Genomic DNA, 19,951 nt, shown 5'->3' on the forward strand with positions numbered 1-19,951 from the left:
ACCACTTGAGTCACACGTCTACTTCCAGCTTTTTGCTGGTTAATTGGGTATCAGAATCTCGCAGACTTTCCTGCCTAGGCTGGCTTTGAACCTCAATCCTCAGATCTCAGCCACTTGAGCAGCTACTTTTATAGGCGCGTGACACCCAGCACCCACCAACCTTTTTTAACATTTGCTTGGTTGGTTTGGGTGCTGGGGATTGAACCCAGGGCCTCACACAAGTTAAATGGGCCCTTTCCCACTGAGTTACGTGTCTAGCCCCTGGAAAAACCATCCTGTCGCCTTTGGCTTTCCCACCCACTCCAGTTCCTGGAGCCAGAATGGCTCCTGCCACACTTGACCCTTAAAGAAGAAGCTTGTCATTGTGCCCTTGTCCCAAGGTGGGTTTCCCAGTCTGGGTACCTGCTTCCTAAAGGCTGTTTTTCTTCCCCTCCGCCAGTGGGAGGCGCCAGGGGCTGAGTGAGCCTCCAGCGAGGCGCTGTCAGCAAGATCCAGGCCCCGCCCTTCTCAGGACGACCGGGGTCGAGGGGGCCGGGCCTCACAACTCAAAGACCTATGGGGCTTCGTGATTGGGTGCGACGGATACCTGGGCGGGGCTTCCCGTGGTCCAAGCGGCACCCGAGGGCGTGGTCGGGCTTTGGGGGGCGTGGCCACGAGGCCGCGCCCCCTCCGGCGGGCTCAAAGCGCACGGCGTCGGCGGGGGCGGGGCCAGAGCTCGGGCGGCGGATCTCGGCGCGGCGCCTCGGACGCCGCCGCGGATCACGGCGGCCCGGCGGGGCAGAGCCAGGTACCGGCGGCGGGCGCGCGCGCGCGCGGGGTGCGATCGGGCTCGCCGATGATGGTCGGAGCCCACGGAGGGACGCGGGGCGGGGAGGAGGGGAGGGGTGGCAGCCCGCGCCGCGGAGCCGGCCGTGGCGGGACGGGGCGGGGAGGCAGTGGGGGGGGGGGCGGGCTGCGCCTGCGCCGCTTCCTGTGGCCGGGATCTGTGGGGACTGGGGGGAAACTGAGTCACGCCGGGGCGTCCTCGGTGCGGTGGGGTCGCGGGGCCCCGGCCGCTCCTCCCGCCCCTCCCCCGCGCCGAGCCCCCGCAGCTCCCGCCGCCGCCGCCGCCGCTCGCCGCAGTGTCAGCTTACACGCCTTATATAGTCCGAGCGGCTCCAGCCGCGGCCCGCCCGGACCGGGGGGCGGGGAGGCCAGGCCCGGGCCCCTGACTCACCCCGTCCCGCGGGCTGGACCCGGGAGAAGGCCGTGCCAGGGTCGCCCTGCCGCCCACCCCTGGCCCTGGAGTCCGGATGCGGCCCTCCCCCCCCCACGTCCCCCCCACAGCCTCCCCACCCAGGAGGCCGAGGGGTGGTGGCCGCCCTTGTCTTTACAAATGAGGTGTGCCCGCCAAAGCCTGACCAGATAGCAGCCTGGCGGTGTCTGGGCTGCACACACACGGCCTACCCGTGCCTACTCTGTCAGCTACTGGCTGACCGGTCCTGCCCGCCCGCCCATGGTGGCCCCTCTGGTCTTCTCTTCCCTCCTCTCAGGAGCAGACACCATGGAGTCCTTCAAGGTGGTCCTGGAAGGCCCAGCGCCTTGGGGCTTCCGGCTGCAAGGCGGGAAAGACTTCAACGTGCCCCTCTCCATCTCCCGGGTGAGCCTGGACTGAGCACTGGACTCCTGCCAGGGGTCCTTGGGTGCTCAGGGATCCTAGTGGGTGATGGGAGGGGAATCAGAGCAGGAGCAGTGAGGGGAGGGGGGGGTCAAAAAGGGCCTGGCTCAGGCTTGTAATTCTAGCTACACAGGATGCTGAGATCTGAGGATCACAATCCAAAACCAGCCTTGGCAGGAAAGTCCGTAAGCCAGAAGTCTGGCTTTGGCTCAAGTGGTAAAGCATTAAGCCTGAACATAAAAGCAGCTCAGGTCAGGGATGACACCCAGATTCAGCGTTGAAGCCCCTGGACTGGCACACACACACACACACACACACACACACAGAGCCAGAAATGTGAGTGTCCAACTAGGTACATATTGGGGGAGGGGACTCCCCGGACTTCTACATGTTCTGTGTTCAATGTCCTTCCACCGAGCTCCCGTGATCACCTCTGAGAGCCAAGGATGGACTCTGGGCAGTGCTGGACCCCGTGGGAGTAGTGTGTGGAGCCAGGTCACAGGCAGGGCACTTTGACACATGATCTTGCTTCAACTTCACTATCCAAGAAATAGCAGTTGTCATGTTTTTCCAAGTGAGACAACCATTCCGTGGCAGAGCGGAGATCTGGACTGAGGCACAGCATGGCCTCACTGTGTTTATAAAGAGGGTCTCCAAGCCGGGCACCGGTGGCTCACGCCTGGAATCCTAGCTACTCAGGAGTCTGAGATCTGAGGATTGCAGTCTGAAGCTGGCCTGAGCAGGAAAGTCCAGCAAAAAGCCAGAAGTGGAGGAGTAGTACAAGCAGTAGAGCAGCAGCCTTGAATGCAAAAGCTAGATGAAAGCATGCGGCCTTAACCCAGTGCTCATGGCTCACACCTGTAGTCCTAACCACTCAGGCTGAGACCTCAAGGATTTTAGTTCAGAGCCAACCTGGGTAGGGAAGTCTTTTAAAACTCATCACCAGTTAACCAGCAAAATGCTAGACTGGAGGTGTGACTCAAGTGGGAGAGTGGACCAGCTGTGAGCAAGAAAGTTGAGCGAGAATTCTAGGTCCCGAGTTCAAGCCCCGCTACAGGTGCAAGAAAGGAAGGAATGGGGACAAACAACAACAACAAAAAAAGATTCCCTGCCTATCGATTCCCATCCACTGGTCCATTCACCAGGTTTGGGCTTTTGATCCTAAGCAGAGGCATAGTAAGGCTGGGTTGTATGGTTAGCAGCCTAATTCCTGAGCAGCCCTGGTGTATGGTGTGGGGGGGGAAGGGCTGGCCCCTCCCTGTGACTGGGGGTATTACCTTATAAGCCCAAGAATGCAGCCTGTGTGCAATACCCAACAGTAGCTAGAGTCTACGGTGCCCAAAAGGGTTGGCCTAGGCCTGGACCCCTGAACCCTATTGGTGGGCCTGGTACCTGCTCATCAGCAGGAGGGTCCAGTCACGTAGACTGCAAGCCCAGAGTGGGAGAGGCCAGCTTGGGCTCCCTGGCTCCTACTGTGGCCTAGGGGGTCAGAAAGGGGCGGGAACTTCCTGCCCAGAAGGGCCCACCCAGCTGCCCTGTGGGCAGACACTCTTGGCGGGAAGCCCAGAGGGGGCCAGCGGGTTGTCCGAGAGCCGTTCCCAAGGCAGAGTGGGGTCTGTGGGAGTCGTGGTAAGCCAGGGCAGGCACACAGCACTTTTCCCAGGGTTTTTTTTTTTCCTAGAGGGTTCCCCTGGAAACCTGTCCTATCAGCAGATGACTAAAGATGGTGATCCCCTCCCCATACATAGACCCCCCTCCCATCCTGATGATCCTCCTTGGAAAAGTGCTGGTCTGTGCTGGGGTCTCAGCTTCCTGTTTGTGGAGGACAGTGGCCGCTCAGGTGTATCCTCTTGGGGGGCATTCTGGACTCCCTTGTCCATAGCCCTTGAGTGAGTCCCCCCCCCCCCCCCGTCCCCCCAGCTCGGCTCTGCCCTAGTGTGTTGGATCTCAGCCCGGATGGGTGGATGGGTGGGGTGGTCTTTCGGAGCTGGCCCAGCGTCCTACCCCTCCCCTGACCCCACAGTGGAGACAGAAGGGAGGGGTTAGGGCTGGCTGTAGGCCCGGGCCTGGGAGATGAGGTAATGTCTGGGACTGGGGGGTTGGGCTGCGCTGTGGAGCCCTGGGACTGACTCACCCCCACCCCTGCACTGTCCAGCCCCCTGACTTTTCCCCTCCTTCATCCCTGAGTCTCCTCTGGCCTCACTTCCTCTCTGCATTCATCTCTCCCAGAATGCTCCCCCCCCCTTTCACCACTTCTGACCTCTGCCCTCCCCCCGCCCTTGAGTGCTTCCTGCCCTCCTTACTCCAGGAAAGAAAGAGCCCCCCCCATTCATGTTCTAGGAGCCAGCATCCCCCACCCCCCACCCCAAGACCCTCACTAGGAGTAGAACCCCCCCCCCCCCCCCAGGACCTGGCCCGTGCGTGCGCAGGGCGTGGCTGGCCCAGGTTTTCCTTCTGACTCACAGTGACCCTACGCCAGTCATTTCCCTCCATAGTGTCACTTCCCGATGCCAATTTTAAGGGTTCAGGTTGGACCATAGCTGAGAGAAGAGATCCAGACCCAGCCAGGGGGCCAGGAAGTATTTATTTCTGCAAGACAGACCCCTGTTATGTCAGCCTCAGCCTTCCCAGTGCTGGGCTTGCCCGCGTGTGTCACCATACCTGGCTTGAAGGTGTCTTTCTAAGCATGTCAGTTGGCGCTGCACACTCAGCAAGGTGACCCAGAGAGGTGGAGACTTTCAGCCAGGGTCAGATCTGGCCTTGGTTTTAAATAGCTGGCTGACCCAAAGCAGCGTGTGTAGGAATTGAGTCTTCAAGCCAGGCGCCTGGCTCAGGCCTGTCATCCTAGCTACTCAGGGGCTGAGATCTGAGGATCACAGTGTGAAGTGAGACTGGGCAGAAAAGTCTGTGAGACTTACCCTCAACGAACCACCAAAAATCCAAGAAAAGGAACTTGGCAGAATGCTAGGCTTGAGCAAAAAGGTTAAGGAACAACACCCAGGTTCCGGATTCAAGCCTCAGTACTGACAACAGAAAATAAAGAGAAAAAGAATTCTGGCCAGGTGTCAGTGGCTCACACCTGTCATCCTAGCTACTCAGGAGGCTGAGATCTGAGGATCACAGTTCAAAGCCAGCCCAGGCAGGAAAGTCCATGAGACTCTTGTCTCCAATGAACCACCAGAAAACCGGAAGTGGCGCTGTGGCTCAAGTGGAAGAGCACTTGTCTTGATCTGAAGAGCTCAAGGACAGAGCCAAGGCCCAAAGTTCACACCCCCACCCCAACAAAAGGAAACAACAACAAAACCCAGCTCTCCTCCCTTTTATCCTAATGCTGGCTTCTGTTCCTTCCACTCCCTGGCATTTGCCTGGAATCCCTCACCACTTTCTCTTCTCCGCCTCAGTACAGTCTATAGATCAGTCTGATCAGTCTGATGTGTCTCCTGGGGTCTTGCTTGGGTAACCCCAAGTTCCACCACCACCTGTAACACATAAATTAACTAAATCAAACCTATTATACAGCGCCAGGCCTCTTGCCACAAAGGTGCCGGTCACCTCTGTTCGTCCTGGGAAGTACTCTCTCCTAGCCTTGGCAACTTCTAGTGGCCAAGAGTCTTGTTCCTTCAGCAGAGACTGTCCAACCAGGGCAGCAGGCTCCTTGGGCCAAGGCCCACCCCTTCCCAGCTTTATCAGCTACTCCAAGCCTACTCATAAAACAGATTCCCAACTCAGCCCCCCAAAATTGGGGCTCATGAGGGTGACACCTGGTTTTTGTGTGTTTGTTTTTGTGCTGCGATTGGGACTTAGGACCTCACACCCTTGCTTGGCTCCCCCATCCCCCCAAGTCTGGTGCTCTGTCACTTGAGTCACACCTCCACTTTAGGCTTTTTGCTGGTGGAGATTACAGTGTCTTGGACTTGGCTGCCCAGGCTGGCTTTGAACCATGATCCTCAAGTCTCAGCTTCCTGAGTAGCTTAGGATGACAGGTGTGAGCCACCAGCACCTGGAGAGGCCTTGTACCCCATTCAGGCACTACGGGAGCTGGAGATGCCAGAGGCCTGTTCCTGGCTCTGGGGACAGGCAGACCCTGGGGGAGGGCTGCAGGACAGGATGCTGGCAGTGTGAGATCAGTGCGCACACCAGCTTGACCAGGGATGGACAGCTAGTGCACAGGCCCAGGCGGGAGGCCAATAGGAAGGCCATGGTCATAGCCCAGAGGTTGGAGGTGGAGCCTGACCGTGGCTGTTGATGTCACTCCTGAACTAGCCAGGACAAAGGGTCACACAGGTGAATCAATAGCCGCTGGATGGAATGTGATGCTTGGGTAAACACTGCCACCTCCAAGGTCACTTTTTGGTTTGGTGGTGGTGGTGGTGCTGGTCCTGAGGTTTGAACTCAGGGCCTGGGTGCTGTCCTTGACCTTTTTTTGCTCAAGGCTAGCACTTTATCACTTAAGCCCCCCCCCCCCCTTTCTGGCTTTTTGATGCTTCGTTGGAGATGAGAATCCTAAGGACTTTCCTGCCTAGGCTGACTGAACTGTGAACACTCCTTAGATCTCAGCCTCCTGAGTGGCTAGGGGTGCCCAGAAAAATGTTGATTGAAGATGTCTGTTTTCTTGTTGTCCGTCATGGGGCTTGAACTCTGGGCCTGGGCGCTGTCCTGAGCTCTTCAGCTTGAGCCACAGTGCCACTTCCGGTTTTCTGGTGGTTTATTGGAGATAGGAGTCTCACGGTCTCTACTGCCCGAGCTGGCTTTGAACCGCGATCCTCAGATCTCAGCCTCCTGAGTAGCTAGGATTACAGGCGTGAGCCACCAGTGCCCGGCTTATTGAAGAGGTTCTTGAGATTGGGAATCCGGGAGGCGGACCACAGGTTGGCTGACCGAGTCCGGGGCCCTCTGTGACCCCTCCCCCCCTTCCCCTCTATCTCTCTACAGCTCACCCCTGGAGGCAAAGCCGCCCAAGCCGGCGTGGCTGTTGGTGACTGGGTTTTGAGCATCGATGGGGAAAATGCGGGGAGCCTCACGCACATTGAAGCCCAGAACAAGATCCGCGCCTGCGGGGAGCACCTCAGCCTGGGTCTCAGCAGGTGGGGGGCCGGCCGGGTGGGTGCATGTGCGCCCTGTGCCCTGGCCGGCCCCCGACGCCACTTTTCCCTTCTCTTCTAGGGCCCAGCCAGCTCAGGGCAAGCCGCAGAAGGTAAGCCATGGTGGGGAGTCAGGCTTCCGGAGGGCGGCCGGATACCCAGCCTAGCCATTGGGAGGGGTGGAGCCGGGGTGCGCAGGGCAGATGGGCGCAGGGCAGGGCGCATGGGTGCAGGGCAGGGCGCGCAGGGCGGATATGTACAAGGCAGATGTATACAAGGCAGAGGCGCGCAGGGCGGATGGGCGCAGGGCAGATGCACGCAGGGCAGGGCGCGCAGGGCTGATGGGCGCAGGGCAGGGCGCGCAGGGCGGATGGGCGCAGGGCGGATGCGCGCAGGGCAGGGCGCGCAGGGCGGATGGGCGCAGGGCAGGGTGTGAGCGGTGCGGATGGGCGCAGGGCAGGGTGTGAGCGGTGCAGATGCGCGCAGGGCGGATGGGCGCAGGGCAGGGTGTGAGCGGTGCGGATGGGCGCAGGGCAGGGTGTGAGCGGTGCAGATGCGCGCAGGGCAGGGCGCGCAGAGCAGGGACATGCAGGGCGGATGCGCGCAGGGCGATGGCACAGAAGGGGCGCGCAGGGCGGATGCGCGCAGGGCAGGGGTGCAAGCGGTGCGGATGCGCGTAGGGAAGGGGCGCGCAGGGAAGGGACACGCAGGGCGTATGCACGCAGGGCAGGGGCGCGCAGGGCAGGGGCGCGCAGGGCGGATGCGTGCAGGGTGGATGCGCGCAGGTCAGGGGCGCGCAGGGCGGATGGGCGCAGGGCAGGGGCGCGCAGGGCAGGGGCGCGCAGGGCGGATGCGTGCAGGGTGGATACGCGCAGGGTGGATGCGCGCAGGTCAGGGGCGCGCAGGGCGGATGGCCAGGTGGGCAGGGCTGCCGCACGGTCCGGACACCCCGCTCGCTGCCTCGTGTTTGTCCGCGTCCTCCACGGCCTGCGCTGCGCTCGTGCCACGCCTGTGCTCCCCATCTTCCTCCCCGTCATGTCCCCCCCCAACCCACGGACCCCTGGAACCGGGCCCGCCCTGGCCCCCGCCCCCGCCCAGCCCCCGCCCTGCCCGGCTCTGTCTCTGCCCAGGCCCCGGCCCCCGCCGCGGACCCCCCGCGGTACACGTTCGCGCCCACCGCCTCCCTCAACAAGACGGCCCGGCCCTTCGGGGCGCCCCTGCCCGCTGACAGCGCCCCGCAGCAGAACGGGTACGTCAGCCCCGACGTCCCCTGGTGCCGGGCCCCCCACGCTCCCCGCCGCCCTCGCTGCGCTGCCCCGCAGGGACCGTGCGGCAGCGCCCCCCGCAGGCCGGGGCGGGCCGCGCGCGCTCGGCCCCCCTCGCCGCCCGACCTCCCGGGGGGCGCCGGCCTGAGCAGCGGGTGGGGTGCGGTGCTGGGCCAGACCAACCCCTCTCCGCGCTGCCGCGCCCCCGCTGCTCTGACTCCCTCCCCATCTCTCTTCCTCTCTCTGTCTGTCCGTCCCTTTATCTGTCCGTCTGTCTTATCTCCTCCACAGGTGCAGCCCCCTGACAAGTCAGTGAGCCCCCTCTGCCTGTCCCCTCTCTTCCTTCCTTTGGGCACTCGGGGTGGTGGCCCCCGCCCACCCCGATATCAGGCCCCGGGCCTCACCTTCCCCCACCCCCCTTCATAACCCATGCACACCACGTGGTGGGTGGAGGGGGCACCGGACCCTGGGCGAAGGTTCAGAGCCGGCCCCCGCCTTCCCCACAGACAGCCGCTCCGGCCCGCCGTGCCCGATGCCAGCAAGCAGCGGCTGATGGAGAACACGGAGGACTGGAGGCCGCGGCCAGGGACGGGCCAGTCGCGATCCTTCCGCATCCTCGCCCACCTGACGGGCACCGAGTTCAGTAAGTGCCAGCCCAAGGCAGGGTGGGGCCTGCGGCGGAAGGGGGGTTAGATGGGGGGGCGTACCCTGCCCCCCTCCCAGGTCTGACCGACTCCTCTGCGAGGGTCACGGTCAGGTGACCCTCCTCTCTCTTGGTCACTACTCACTTCTGCCCTCCTAGTGCAAGACCCGGATGAGGAACACCAGAAGAAGTCGAGGTAAAGAACCAGGAGCCGGTGCCGCCCTCCACCTCCCGCCTCTTCCGGCCCAGTCTCCCCCAGCTGGGATTCTCTCGTTTTCCCTTCCTTCCTTTGCTCTTTTTCCTTCCTTCTGTCCATCTTCCCTCCCTGCCTCCCCTCCCTCTCTGCCTTCCATTTTTCTCCTCCTTCTCTCTCTACCCCTCAGGGAAAAGTATGTTCTGGAACTACAAAGCCCACGCTACACTCGTCTCCGGGACTGGCATCACCAGCGCTCTGCCCACGTGCTCAACGTGCAGTCGTAGCCGGGCCTCTCTGGCCAGCTGCCTTCTCTGCCTGTCTCTGTGCTTCCTGCCCCGGGGCACCCCCCTGGGTGTCCCCAGCTTCTGTCTACCTCGCCCACCCCTTCCCTGCCCCCGATCTGAACCTCCCGCCGGCCCGGCCCCAGCGGCCCGGCTGGCACGCGTCTCCTGGCTTTATCTTGACACTGCCCTCCCTCCTGGCCCTGTGGCACGGACGTCTGCCAGGCCTGCGCTGCTGCTCTGGGCATGGAAATAAATATTCTCAGCTCTGCTTTCTCTGCCTCTGTCTTCCGTCTTCACGGGGGCCTGGTTCGTGTTTTGGGGGTGTGGGTATTTGAGGATGTGTGGGTCCTGACAGCCTGTAGGAGGCTGGGGGGGAGGGGAGGCCGGTGGTCGGTCCCTAGCAATGAGCACCCTGCCTGGGTAGTAGCTCCCTGATACCGGGGGGACCCCAAGAGTTGCTTCTCAGTTTTACATCATAGACCAGTGTGGGGGACCCCGAGTCTAGCCAGCAACTCTCACGGTTACCCCAGCCATCAAAGCAGAACCAAGGTTGGGGGGTGGGGGCGGGGAGGCTGAGCCATGCCAGGGCCTTGAATGGGAGATCTTTGCAGCCAGGTACCCAAGACAGAAGCCCCAGCCCCAACCTCAGCTCCACCCCAGGACCCCTGGCCTGGTAAGGGGGGGGGCTTGGGCCTGGGGGAAGGGTTGGGAAGCTTGCTGGGGGGGGAGGGGGCTCAGTGATGGGCTCCTCTGTCCTTTGGGGGTGGGGGGGTCCCCTGGGCACCCTCTGGAGCCACTGTTCTCGGCCCTGGCAGGCCCTCCCGCCCCCAGCCCCACCAGCCGCCCACCGTGGGCAGTAGATCCAGCCTTCGCCGAGCGATACGCCCCAGACAAAACCAGCACGGTGTTGACCCGGCACCGCCAGCCTGCCACGCCCACACCGCTGCAGAACCGCACTTCCATCGTGCAGGCCGCTGCCGCAGGGGGCGGCACCAACGGCAAGACTCCCGTGTGCCACCAGTGCCACAAGGTCATCCGGTGGGTGGCCCTGTCCCTTCCCTGCCCTGGCCTTTCCTGTCCCTGTGGGGCCATCCACCCTCGCTGCACCTGCTACCGATGGAGGCTTCAGGCCCAGGTTCTCAGATTCCTAATCCTGTACTATTTCCATTCCCCCCTGCCACCCCTGACCTACTTACACCAGCCTGGAGCAGGGCTAGCTCTGGGGGGGCCGGGGGGAGGGCCAGTGACACCCTTCAGTGCTCTGGACCCTCGTCTTCTGGGGGAAAAAAGGGATCTGTCCCTTCCCAGCCTGACTGTCTCCCTTCCTTAGTCCCTACCTACCCTCTGCTCTCAGAGCCCCTAGGCCAGTGGTCCCTCCCTCCATACCCTTCTCCTGGTGTGTCAGGTTCTAGAATCTTCCCACTTGGGAGTACTAGGCTCTTACTTGGTTGAACTCAAGACCTGGATTCTATCCCTCAAGCTTTTTTTTTTTTTTTTTGCTCAAGGATGGTGCTCTACCCCTTGAGCCACACCTCCACTTTCAGCTTTTTGCTAGTTACTTGGAAATAAGAATCTCACAGACTTTGCTGCCTGAGCTGGCTTCAAACCACAACCCTCAGATCTCAGCGAGGATTTACAGGCCTGACCCACCAGTGCCCAGCCGTGTCCCTGAGCTTTTTTTTTTTTTTTGCTCAAGGCTAGCACTCTACCACTTTGAGCCACACACAGCTCAGTCTCCTGACTTAGCTAAGGGGACAGGCTTGAGCCGCCCAGCACCTGCCTAATCATTATTAGCTTTTAGGCAGGAACTCTGCAAAGCACCGGGTCCTTCTGATACCACTATTCAAATAGTAAAATGCCTACTACCCCGGGGCAGATGGAACAGACAAGCCCGACAGGGTGGACACAGGATCTGTTCATGGGTTCTCCAATGACCAAGACACCAGCTACTCAGAGGTGTCTTACTAGACTGAAGCCCTGAGCTCCTGCCCTGTCTGATGTTTATTTCCTATCCTAAGGCAGGGACTACTGAAGCCCTCAGCTCCTGCCCTGTCTGATGTTTATTTCCTATCCTAAGGCAGGGACTACTGAAGCCCTCAGCTCCTGCCCTGTCTGATGTTTATTTCCTATCGTAAGGCAGGGACTGTATTAGATCCTTTCAGCCTTCATCATTCTCACTGTATGACTTGAACAACTCACTTCCCGAACCCATCTTCTGCTCTGTTTAGGAAAAGAAGGGAAAGACCTGAAACCCCTCGAAGTCCCTCCTCTATTTGCATATATTCCCTTGCCCCGCCCATCTCATTTGCATACACCCCACCGTCCTGCCTACTTTCTTTGCAAACGGCCCCTCACCCCGCCTCCCTGCAGGGGTCGCTACCTGGTGGCACTGGGCCATGCGTACCACCCCGAGGAATTTGTGTGCAGCCAGTGTGGCAAAGTCTTGGAGGAAGGCGGCTTCTTCGAAGAGAAGGGGGCTATCTTTTGTCCCCCCTGCTATGATGTGCGCTACGCGCCCAGCTGTGCCAAATGCAAGAAGAAAATCACAGGCGTGAGTGGGGCTGGTGGGTGGGTGGGGCAGAGGGGGGGAATTCTCACCCTGAGGTGTAGCAGTGTCATCCAGTGACTGCCCAGACTATACACCAGGCTGAGAACATGGTACAAAATAGAGCATTTACAGGCTGGGAAGGTGGCTCAGTGGTAGAGCGCTTGTCTTGCATGCAGGAGGCCCTGGGTTCAATTCCTCAGCACCACATAAGCAAAAAGAAAAAAGCCAGAAGTGGCGCTGTGGCTCGAGTGGTAGAGCGCTAGCCTTGAGCTGAAGAACTGAGCAACAGCACCCAGGCCCAGAGTTCACGCCCCACGACCAACAAAAAAGGACAGAGCATTTTCTTAGTACTACGCACAAGACTCTGGTTTCCATCCGTAGGACAGAGGGAGGGGAATGGGAGGAAAAAGGAGAGAGGGAAGGAGCCAGCCTAACCAGGCATATATGTACAAGGCAGAAGGATTTTGAGTTCGAAGCAAGCCTGAGTTATATATTGAGACCCTGTCTCAAAAGAATAAAGGCCAGGCCGGGCGCCAGTGGCTCACGCCTGTCATCCTAGCTACTCAGGAGGCTGAGATCTGAGGATCACGGTTCAAAGCCAGCCCGGGCAGGAAAGTCTGTGAGACTCTGATCTCCAATAAACCACTACTAGAAAACTGGAAGTGGCACTGTGGCTCAAGTGGTAGAGCACTCACCTTGAGCTGAAGAGCTGAGGAACAGTACCCAAGCCCAGAGTTCAAGCCCCATGACCAACAAAAAATAAAATAAATAAAGGCCAGGCTCCTGTATGTATTCACACTACTTAAGAGGCCCTGGTACTGGGGTTTAAACTCATGGCCTGGGTGCTGTCTATCTTTTTTTGGGTCTGGTCGTGGGGCCTGAACTCTGGGCCTGGGCGCTGTCCCTCAGCTCTTCAGCTCAAGGCTAGCGCTCTACCACTTGAGCCAAGTGCCACTTCTGGCTTTTTTTCTTTTTGCTTATGTGGTGCTGAGGAATCGAACCCAGGGCCTCATGCATGCAAGGCAAGCACTCTACCACTGAGCCACCTTCCCAGCCCCCACTTTTGGCTTTTTGGTGGCTAACTGGAGATGAGTCTCAAGGTGTTTCCTGCCCAGGCTGGTTCTGAATCTCCATCCTTAGATCTCAGCCCCCTCCCGAGTAGTTAGAATTAGACAGGCATGAGCCACCAGCACCTCACCATATCATAATAATATATTGTTTCAAAAATAATGGCGAGCAAAAGAAATCTGTACCTGTTCAGTACAGGTTCAGCATTTTTTCCCTCCTAGGTTTTTCTGGTGTCGAGCAGGGCTTGAACTCAGGGCCTTGAGCTCTCTCTTGCTTAGCTTTTTCTCTCACAGATGGTACTCGAAACACTTGATCCATACCTCCAGTGTAGCATGTTGCTGGTTAAGTTAGACTCTTGAAGAAATGGAGTCTTTTGAAAAGTACGAATCTCAGATCTCAGACTCCTGAACAGCCAGGATTACAGGTGTGAGCCACCTCGGCCCAGCCTCCTCCAATTTTTTAATCTTTTGTTTGTTTTTGGTCAGTCTTGGGGCTTGAACTCCGGGCCTAGACACTATCCCTCAGCTCTTCAGCTCCAAGTGAGCGCTCTACTGCTTGAGCCATAGCACCACTCCTGTTTTCTAGTGGATTATTAGAGATAAGTCTCATGAACTTTCTTGCCCAGGCTGGCCTTGAACCACAATCCTCAGACCTCAGCCTCCTGAGTAGTTAGGATTACAGGCTTGAACCACTGGCACCGTCCTCTAATATTTTGACCCATAGTTGGCTCAGTGACTGGTGCTGAGCTCCCAGATACTGAGAGCCCATTGTACATTAGCTCTCCAGCCTCCGTAATAGACAATGGCAGAATCGATGGGGTTGTTAAAAGCTGTTGAGAGGCCAGTCCAGCATCCACTGCTACCAATGAATGAGAGCGCTGGGTCTCTGGGAGACACATTGCCAGGCTTTGAGCACACAGGCCTGACTGTTGAGTAGCAAGAGAGAAGTCCAGACTTGAAAACACGGATGCAAAAATCCTGCTCTTAGCCAAGTGCCGGTGGCTCACGCCTGTATTCCTAACTACTCAAGATATTGAGCCATCTGAGGATCACGGTTCAAAGTTAGCCCGAACCAGAAAGTCCTTGAGATTCTTTTCTCCAATTTAACCACCAAAAAAAAAAAAAAAAAAAAGCTAGAAATGGAAATTTGCCTCAAGTGGTGGTAGGGCCAGCCTTGAGCCAAAAAGCTCAGGGACGGTGCCCAGGTCCTGAGTTCAAGAATTAGGACAGGCACCAAAACTAAAAAGGCGTCGGGGGGAGAAATTGTGTTTTTTTCCCTCAGAAGTTCAATGCAGAGGAGGTTGACCAGGGTGACCCAGAGTTGGGCTTCGAGGTTCATCAAGAGTTGAGAGCAGGGCTGGGGGTGTAGCTCAGAACACCTGCTTCGAAGCGCTAAGCCCTCCCTTCAAAGCCCAATGCTGCCAAAAAAAGGAGCTTACAGCATCCTCACCCACTCATTCTACCAGTGTGGATGGTACACCCAGGTGATGGGTTTCATGCTGATGACACACCGAACAAGACAGATAAAGGCCCTGCCACCCAGGGGCTCGCTGGGGGAGGGGACCTACCCCACCTTTCTCTCTCTCTCTCTCTCTCTTTTTTTTTTTGCCAGTCCTGGGCCTTGAACTTAAGACCCGGGCGCTGTTCCTAATCTTCTTTTGTTCAAGGCTAGCGCTCTACCCCTTGAGCCACAGCGCGCCACTTCTGGCTTTTTCTGTATATGTGGTACTGAGGAATCGAACCCAGGGCTTCACGCATGCCAGGCAAGCCCTCTACCACTAAACCACCTTCCCAGAGCCACAGCACCACTTCCTTGAGTGGTTTATTGGAGATAGGAGTCTCACGCACTTTCCTGCCCTGGCTGGCTTTGAACCGCGATCCTCAGATCTCAGCCTCCAGTGTAGCTAGGATGACAGGCGTGAGCCACCAGCACCCAGCTGTCCTGTAACTTTTTCATTCAAGGCTGCCGCTCTACCAGTGGAGTCACACCTCTGCTTCCAGCTGTTTGGTGATTAATTGGAGATAAGAGTGTCACAGATTTACCTTCCTGGAGCTGGCTGTGAACTGAAATGTTCAGATCTCCACTCCCTCCTGAGTAGCTAGGATTACAGGCGTGAGTCACTGGTGCCTGGCTTGGAACCCTTTTTACCTCACTCCTCTGCATCGGGACTCACCTATCACTTCCCTGGAACATCTTTCCTGACCTCTACCATCGCCAGCCCCCCTCTACCCCTTTAGTTTTCTTGTAACAGCAGTTGTTTATTTTTCTTCTTGTCCTGAGGCTTGAACTCTGGGCCTGGTCACTGTCCCTGAGCACTTTTGCCCAAGGCAAAGCGCTCTACCATTTGAGCCACATCTCCACTTCCAGTTTTCTGGCGGTTCAAGGTAAGAGTCTACTGGACTCTCACAGTCCTCAGAACTCAGCCTCCTGAGTAGTCAGGATGACAGATGTGAGCCGCTGGTGCCTAGCTCATTCCAGTCCTTTCCCACCTCCCTTCCCAGGTGTGAAGTGCATGGGCTGAGAGTAGGGCTGATGGTGTTAAGCGTTGTAACCTGTATGCAGAAGGTGATCAGTAAACACCTGGCAAGTGGTTGGAAGTGGCTCCTAAGTCCAAATTAAACATAGGCAGGGACTCACCCGGGGAAGGCTCCGGGCAGAGGGAGCAGCTTGTGTTACAAGCTGTGGTAAGATGTTTGGATCTGGAGACAGAAGTCAGTCCAGCCCCCGAAAGCATCCCCAGGGCCAGCGTAAAGACAGCAGGAGCCAAGGCACTGGCGTCTTCTGGGGTTCAGGCTGGGACAGTGGGGTGCCAGAGGCACACAGAGTTAACACATCCTAGGAAGAAACAGAAATGGACCACTGGGGCCAAGCACCCACCGGTCATCCTAGCTACATCAGGAGGCTGAGATCTGAGGATCAAGGTTCAAAGCCAGCCTGGGCAGGAAAATCCATAAGATTCTTTATCTCCAAAAGGCCCGAGTTCAAGCCCCAGTGTACACACACACACACACACACTGATCACTATCCCATAGCCCTGTAACACACACACACACACACACACACACACACACACACACACACACACACACACACACACACACACACACACACACACACACACACACACACACACACACACACACACACACACACACACACACACACACACACTGATCACTATCCCATAGCCCTGTAAGCTCCTTTAGAATACCTGCTTTATTCTTTCCCCAGGGCTCCTTTAAGACAAGTTATACCTGGCCAGTTGGAGGAATCAGCGAAATATAGACACAAAATCCATTTCTGCCCTCGACAGATTATATGAGTCGTGCCCAGCTGCTTGCTCAGGGCCACTCTAAAGGGGATGATAGCCGGAACTCCTAGCCCATGAGGTTTCTAGATACTACAAGATACAGCCAGGTTCAATGCCTGTCATCCCAGCTACTCTGAGGGCTGAGATCTAAGGATCTCGGCTCAAAGCCAGCCGAGGCAGGAAATTCGGTGAGATGTTTATTGGGTAGGCTTATGGGTCCCAGGATGGCCCTCAGCTCCTCCATAAGCCTTTGCCTCCTCTCACACGTGGGGAAGTAAGTTAGATTGACACCCAGGGCTGAAACACACACACTCATACGCACGCATACACACACACACCACAGGCCGGGCCCTGATGGGACAGGTCAACTCACAGTGGAAGGCTGCCAGCTGAAGATTTTTCTTTGGGAGGGTCAGGGAAGGTACAACAAATAAATTACCCGAGAGGCTGGCTTCTGCTGAAATGAGTGTTATTGTACAAGACACTGGAAGCCTGCCCAAGAGACGGCAGTTTGAAATAATCACTGGTGTCAGAGAAAGTCACATTGGGGGGGGGGGGGGGGCCAGGGAGGGGACAGCCAGGAGGGTGTGCTGGAAATGTCAGTGACAAGCCAGAAGCCGGTATGACAGGGTGGATCAAGGTGAGATGATGAGGGGCAGGGAAGGAGGGAATGGGAGGAACTTCAGCTTCTGAGCCCTGCTAACCATGACTTGTTTTTGGTTTTTTTCTTGGTGTCAGTCCTGGGGCTCAAACTCGGGGCCTGGGCGCTGTCCCTGAGCTCTTTTACTCAAGGCGAGCGCGCTCTACCACTTTGAGCCACTGCTCTACTTCTGGTTTTCTGGTGGTTCTTTGGAGATCAGCCTCTCATAGGAAGGTGGCTCAGGGGTAGAGCGTTTGCCTTGCATGCATGAGGCCCTGGGTTTGGTTCCTCATCTAAACAGAAAAAGCCGGAAGTGGCGCTGTGGCTCAAGTGGTAGAGCGCTCGCCTTGAGTAAAAGAGCTCAGGGACAGCGCCCAGGCCCAGAGTTCAAGCCCCATGATTGACCAAGAAAGAAATCTCATGGAGTACTTGGGCTGGCTTTGGACCCCGATGCTCAGATCTCAGCCTCCTGAGTGGCCAGGATGACAGGTGTGGGCCACCGATGCCCAGCTTGTGGATATGAATCTTTACCGTGAGGACAGAGGCCGCAGAGCCAGCCTTCCTGGGGGGAGGAACGGAGTCTGACTGTGTGGCTGTGGCTTTCAGGAGATCATGCACGCCCTGAAGATGACCTGGCACGTGCACTGCTTTACCTGTGCCTCCTGCAAGACCCCCATCCGCAACAGGGCCTTCTACATGGAGGAGGGGGCGCCCTACTGTGAGCGAGGTACCGGCCGGGCCCGGCCTGGGCAGCGAGGTGCGGGCTACGGGGCTCACCCTTGTAAGCCAGGTTTCTTTCTTTGTCTCCACCCCCAGACTATGAGAAGATGTTTGGCACCAAATGCCGAGGCTGTGACTTCAAGATCGACGCAGGAGATCGTTTCCTGGAGGCCCTGGGCTTCAGCTGGCATGACACGTGCTTTGTGTGTGCGGTGAGGGCCCTGCTCCCCTTCCCTCTGTCCTCCCCCCCCCACCCCCTGTTGCTCTCCCCACCGGTGACCGGACCTTTGCTGTCCCCAGATATGTCAGATCAACCTGGAAGGAAAGACCTTCTACTCCAAGAAGGACAAGCCCCTATGCAAGAGCCACGCCTTCTCTCACGTGTGAGCCACGCCCACCGAAAGAAGAGGGGCCTGGGGACCATCAGCCTCCCCACCCCCACCCCCAGCATCGGGGGGTCAGCCTGGCTGGCCATGGTGGCCCCAACCCCAACTCCTGGACCCCATCCCATCCCCTTCACCTCCCCACACACGTCCTTCCCACCAGTACACGCACGCACACACACACTCACACACACACACACACACACAGGGTGCTGCCACACCAGCCCTGCCCACACCCCAGTGCCACAATAAACCTGTATCCAGCCATATCCCGTGGGCCGGCTCTCCGTGTAGAAATGAGCAGTGGGCATTCAAGCCAAGAACCAGGTCTTGTGCCACCTTGAAACCCTGAGAATGGGGCCAGTCCTGGGTCTTGAACTCAGGGCCTCACACACAGGCTTGGCTTTTTTCCATCAAGCCTGACAACTCTACCACTCTGAGCTACAGCTTCACTTCTGGCTTTTTTGCTGGTTAATCGGAGATAAGGGTCTCCCAGAGGGCTGGGAAGGTGGCTCAGTGGTAGAGCGCTTGCCTAGCATGCGTGAAGCCCTGGGTTCGATTCCTTGGTACCACATACACAGAAAAAGCAGGAAGTGGCGCTGTGGTTCAAGGGGTAGAGCACTAGCCTTGAGCAAAAGAAGCTTAGGGACAGCGCCCAGGCCCTGAGTTCAAGCCCCAGCACAGAATCTCCCAGACTTTCCTGCCTAGGCTGGTTTTGAACCTCCATCCTCAGGCTAGTCTCCTGAAAGTAGCTGGGATTATAGGAGTGAACCATCATGTCCAGCTTAACATAGGAGTCTTTAGAACTGTGCCTGGCATATATAGTGAATGGATGCCCAATAAATGTTAAATGAAGGAGGTACCTGTAGGATACTTTTTATTTTTTGTCGTTTGTAGGGCTTGAACTCTGGGCCTGGGCGCTGTCCCTCAGCTCTTCAGCTCCAGGTGGGCGCTCTACCACTTGAACCACAGTGCCACTTCCAGCTTTTTCTGTTTAGATGGTGCTGAGGAACCGAACCCAGGGCCTAATGCATGCAAGGCAAGCGCTCTACCACTGAGCCACCTTCCCAGCCCTGTAGGATATTTATGAAGACAAACCCAGGAAGCAGTTGAAGATAGATGTCTAGATTCACTCAGATTGAATTTAAGAGTGGGTGTGGGACAGGCCAAGCACTGCTCACGAATGCTTGCAATTGATGCCTAGGGAAATCTGGGCTACAGTCACGGCGGGCACCCCAGGAGGAAAGCAGGTCCACGCGGCCATCTCAACCCCAACACACTGGGAACATTGAGTACAGTGTACCCCACTTCACAAGGAAATGGACTCTCCTATCTCTCTTGAACCACAAATCCTCTCAGGCCAGTCTCCGTTTCCATGGAAACAAGCAAGAGCATCCGGCAGGCTGGAAGCCTGTCTGCGCATAGTCCCTGCTCTCCAGGCCCCAACCAAGGGCTGCCGGGTGGAGCTCCTGGTCTGTTACCCTTGTAGGAGGCTCAGATTTTTATGTGACCCTGGATTCTGGCCCTGAGCTTCTTTTGTTCAACGCTAGCACTCTACCACTGTAAGCCACAGCTTCACTTCTGGTTTCTGAGTGATTCATTGCAGATAAGAGTCTCAAATAGGAAATTTTCTGCCCGGGTTGGCTTCAAACTGTGATCCTCAGATCTCAGCCTCCTGAGAAGCTAGGATTACGGGTGTGAGCCACCGGCGAGTGGCTCGATCTTTAAATCTTACTAAAGAACCTGGAGCCTGTGGCTCATGCTTGTAATCATAGCTACTCAGGAGGCTGAGATCTTAGGATCCTAGTTCAAAGCCAGCCTAAGCAGGAAAGTTCATGAGATACTTATCTCCGATTAGCCACCAAGAAAAAAAAATGACTAGATCTGTGGCTCAAGTGCACTAGCCTGGAGTGAATAAAGCTAAAGGATAGTAACCAGGCCCTGAGTTCAAGCCCCAGGACTGTCACGTGTGTATGTGCACGTGCACACTCACATACACATACGTATATTGCCAGTCCTGGGGCTTGAACTCAGGGCTTTTGCTCAAGGCTAGCACTCTACCACTTGAGCCTCAGCACCACTAACGGCTTTTTCTATGTCTGTGGTACTGAGGAATTGAACCCAGGGCTTCCTGTATGCTAGGCGAGCGCTCCACC

The 19,951-nt window shown here is 57.5% G+C and overlaps 1 protein-coding gene across 3 annotated transcripts; it reads left to right on the forward strand.

Annotated features, from left to right (window-relative positions):
* The first annotated feature begins 705 nt into the window (after positions 1 to 705).
* Positions 706 to 18,062, forward strand: Pdlim7 (PDZ and LIM domain 7). 3 transcript variants are annotated; one of them, XM_070036471.1, is made up of 13 exons: positions 706 to 787; positions 1,533 to 1,639; positions 6,590 to 6,741; positions 6,821 to 6,851; positions 7,869 to 7,987; positions 8,510 to 8,646; positions 8,806 to 8,842; positions 9,738 to 9,799; positions 9,942 to 10,164; positions 11,497 to 11,677; positions 17,299 to 17,419; positions 17,509 to 17,624; positions 17,713 to 18,062. In XM_070036471.1, exons 2-13 carry the CDS (start codon positions 1,544 to 1,546, stop codon positions 17,797 to 17,799), a joined length of 1,362 nt encoding a protein of 453 aa, XP_069892572.1. In that variant the 5' UTR covers positions 706 to 787; positions 1,533 to 1,543; the 3' UTR covers positions 17,800 to 18,062. The 3 variants fall into 3 exon arrangements, with proteins under 3 accessions (XP_069892572.1, XP_069892573.1, XP_069892575.1); XM_070036472.1 differs by lacking the exon at positions 7,869 to 7,987 and adding an exon at positions 8,295 to 8,311; XM_070036474.1 differs by lacking the exons at positions 9,738 to 9,799; positions 9,942 to 10,164; positions 11,497 to 11,677; ... (1 more) ...; positions 17,509 to 17,624; positions 17,713 to 18,062 and adding an exon at positions 9,030 to 9,399.
* Positions 18,063 to 19,951: the final 1,889 nt, after the last annotated feature.

Source organism: Dipodomys merriami, unplaced genomic scaffold (genome assembly GCF_024711535.1).
Source record: "Dipodomys merriami isolate MVZ:Mamm:240054 unplaced genomic scaffold, mDipMer1.0.p SCAF_271, whole genome shotgun sequence".
Taxonomy (NCBI): Eukaryota; Metazoa; Chordata; class Mammalia; order Rodentia; family Heteromyidae; genus Dipodomys; species Dipodomys merriami.

Coding starts and splice junctions, on each gene's coding strand:
- Pdlim7 (XM_070036471.1), top strand. CDS start 1,544: ATGGAGTCCTTCAAGGTGGTCCTGGAAGGCCCAGCGCCTTGGGGCTTC. Junction 8,843..9,737: donor GAACACCAGAAGAAGTCGAG/GTAAAGAACCAG, acceptor AGATCTTTGCAG/CCAGGTACCCAAGACAGAAG. Junction 17,420..17,508: donor GGCGCCCTACTGTGAGCGAG/GTACCGGCCGGG, acceptor CTCCACCCCCAG/ACTATGAGAAGATGTTTGGC.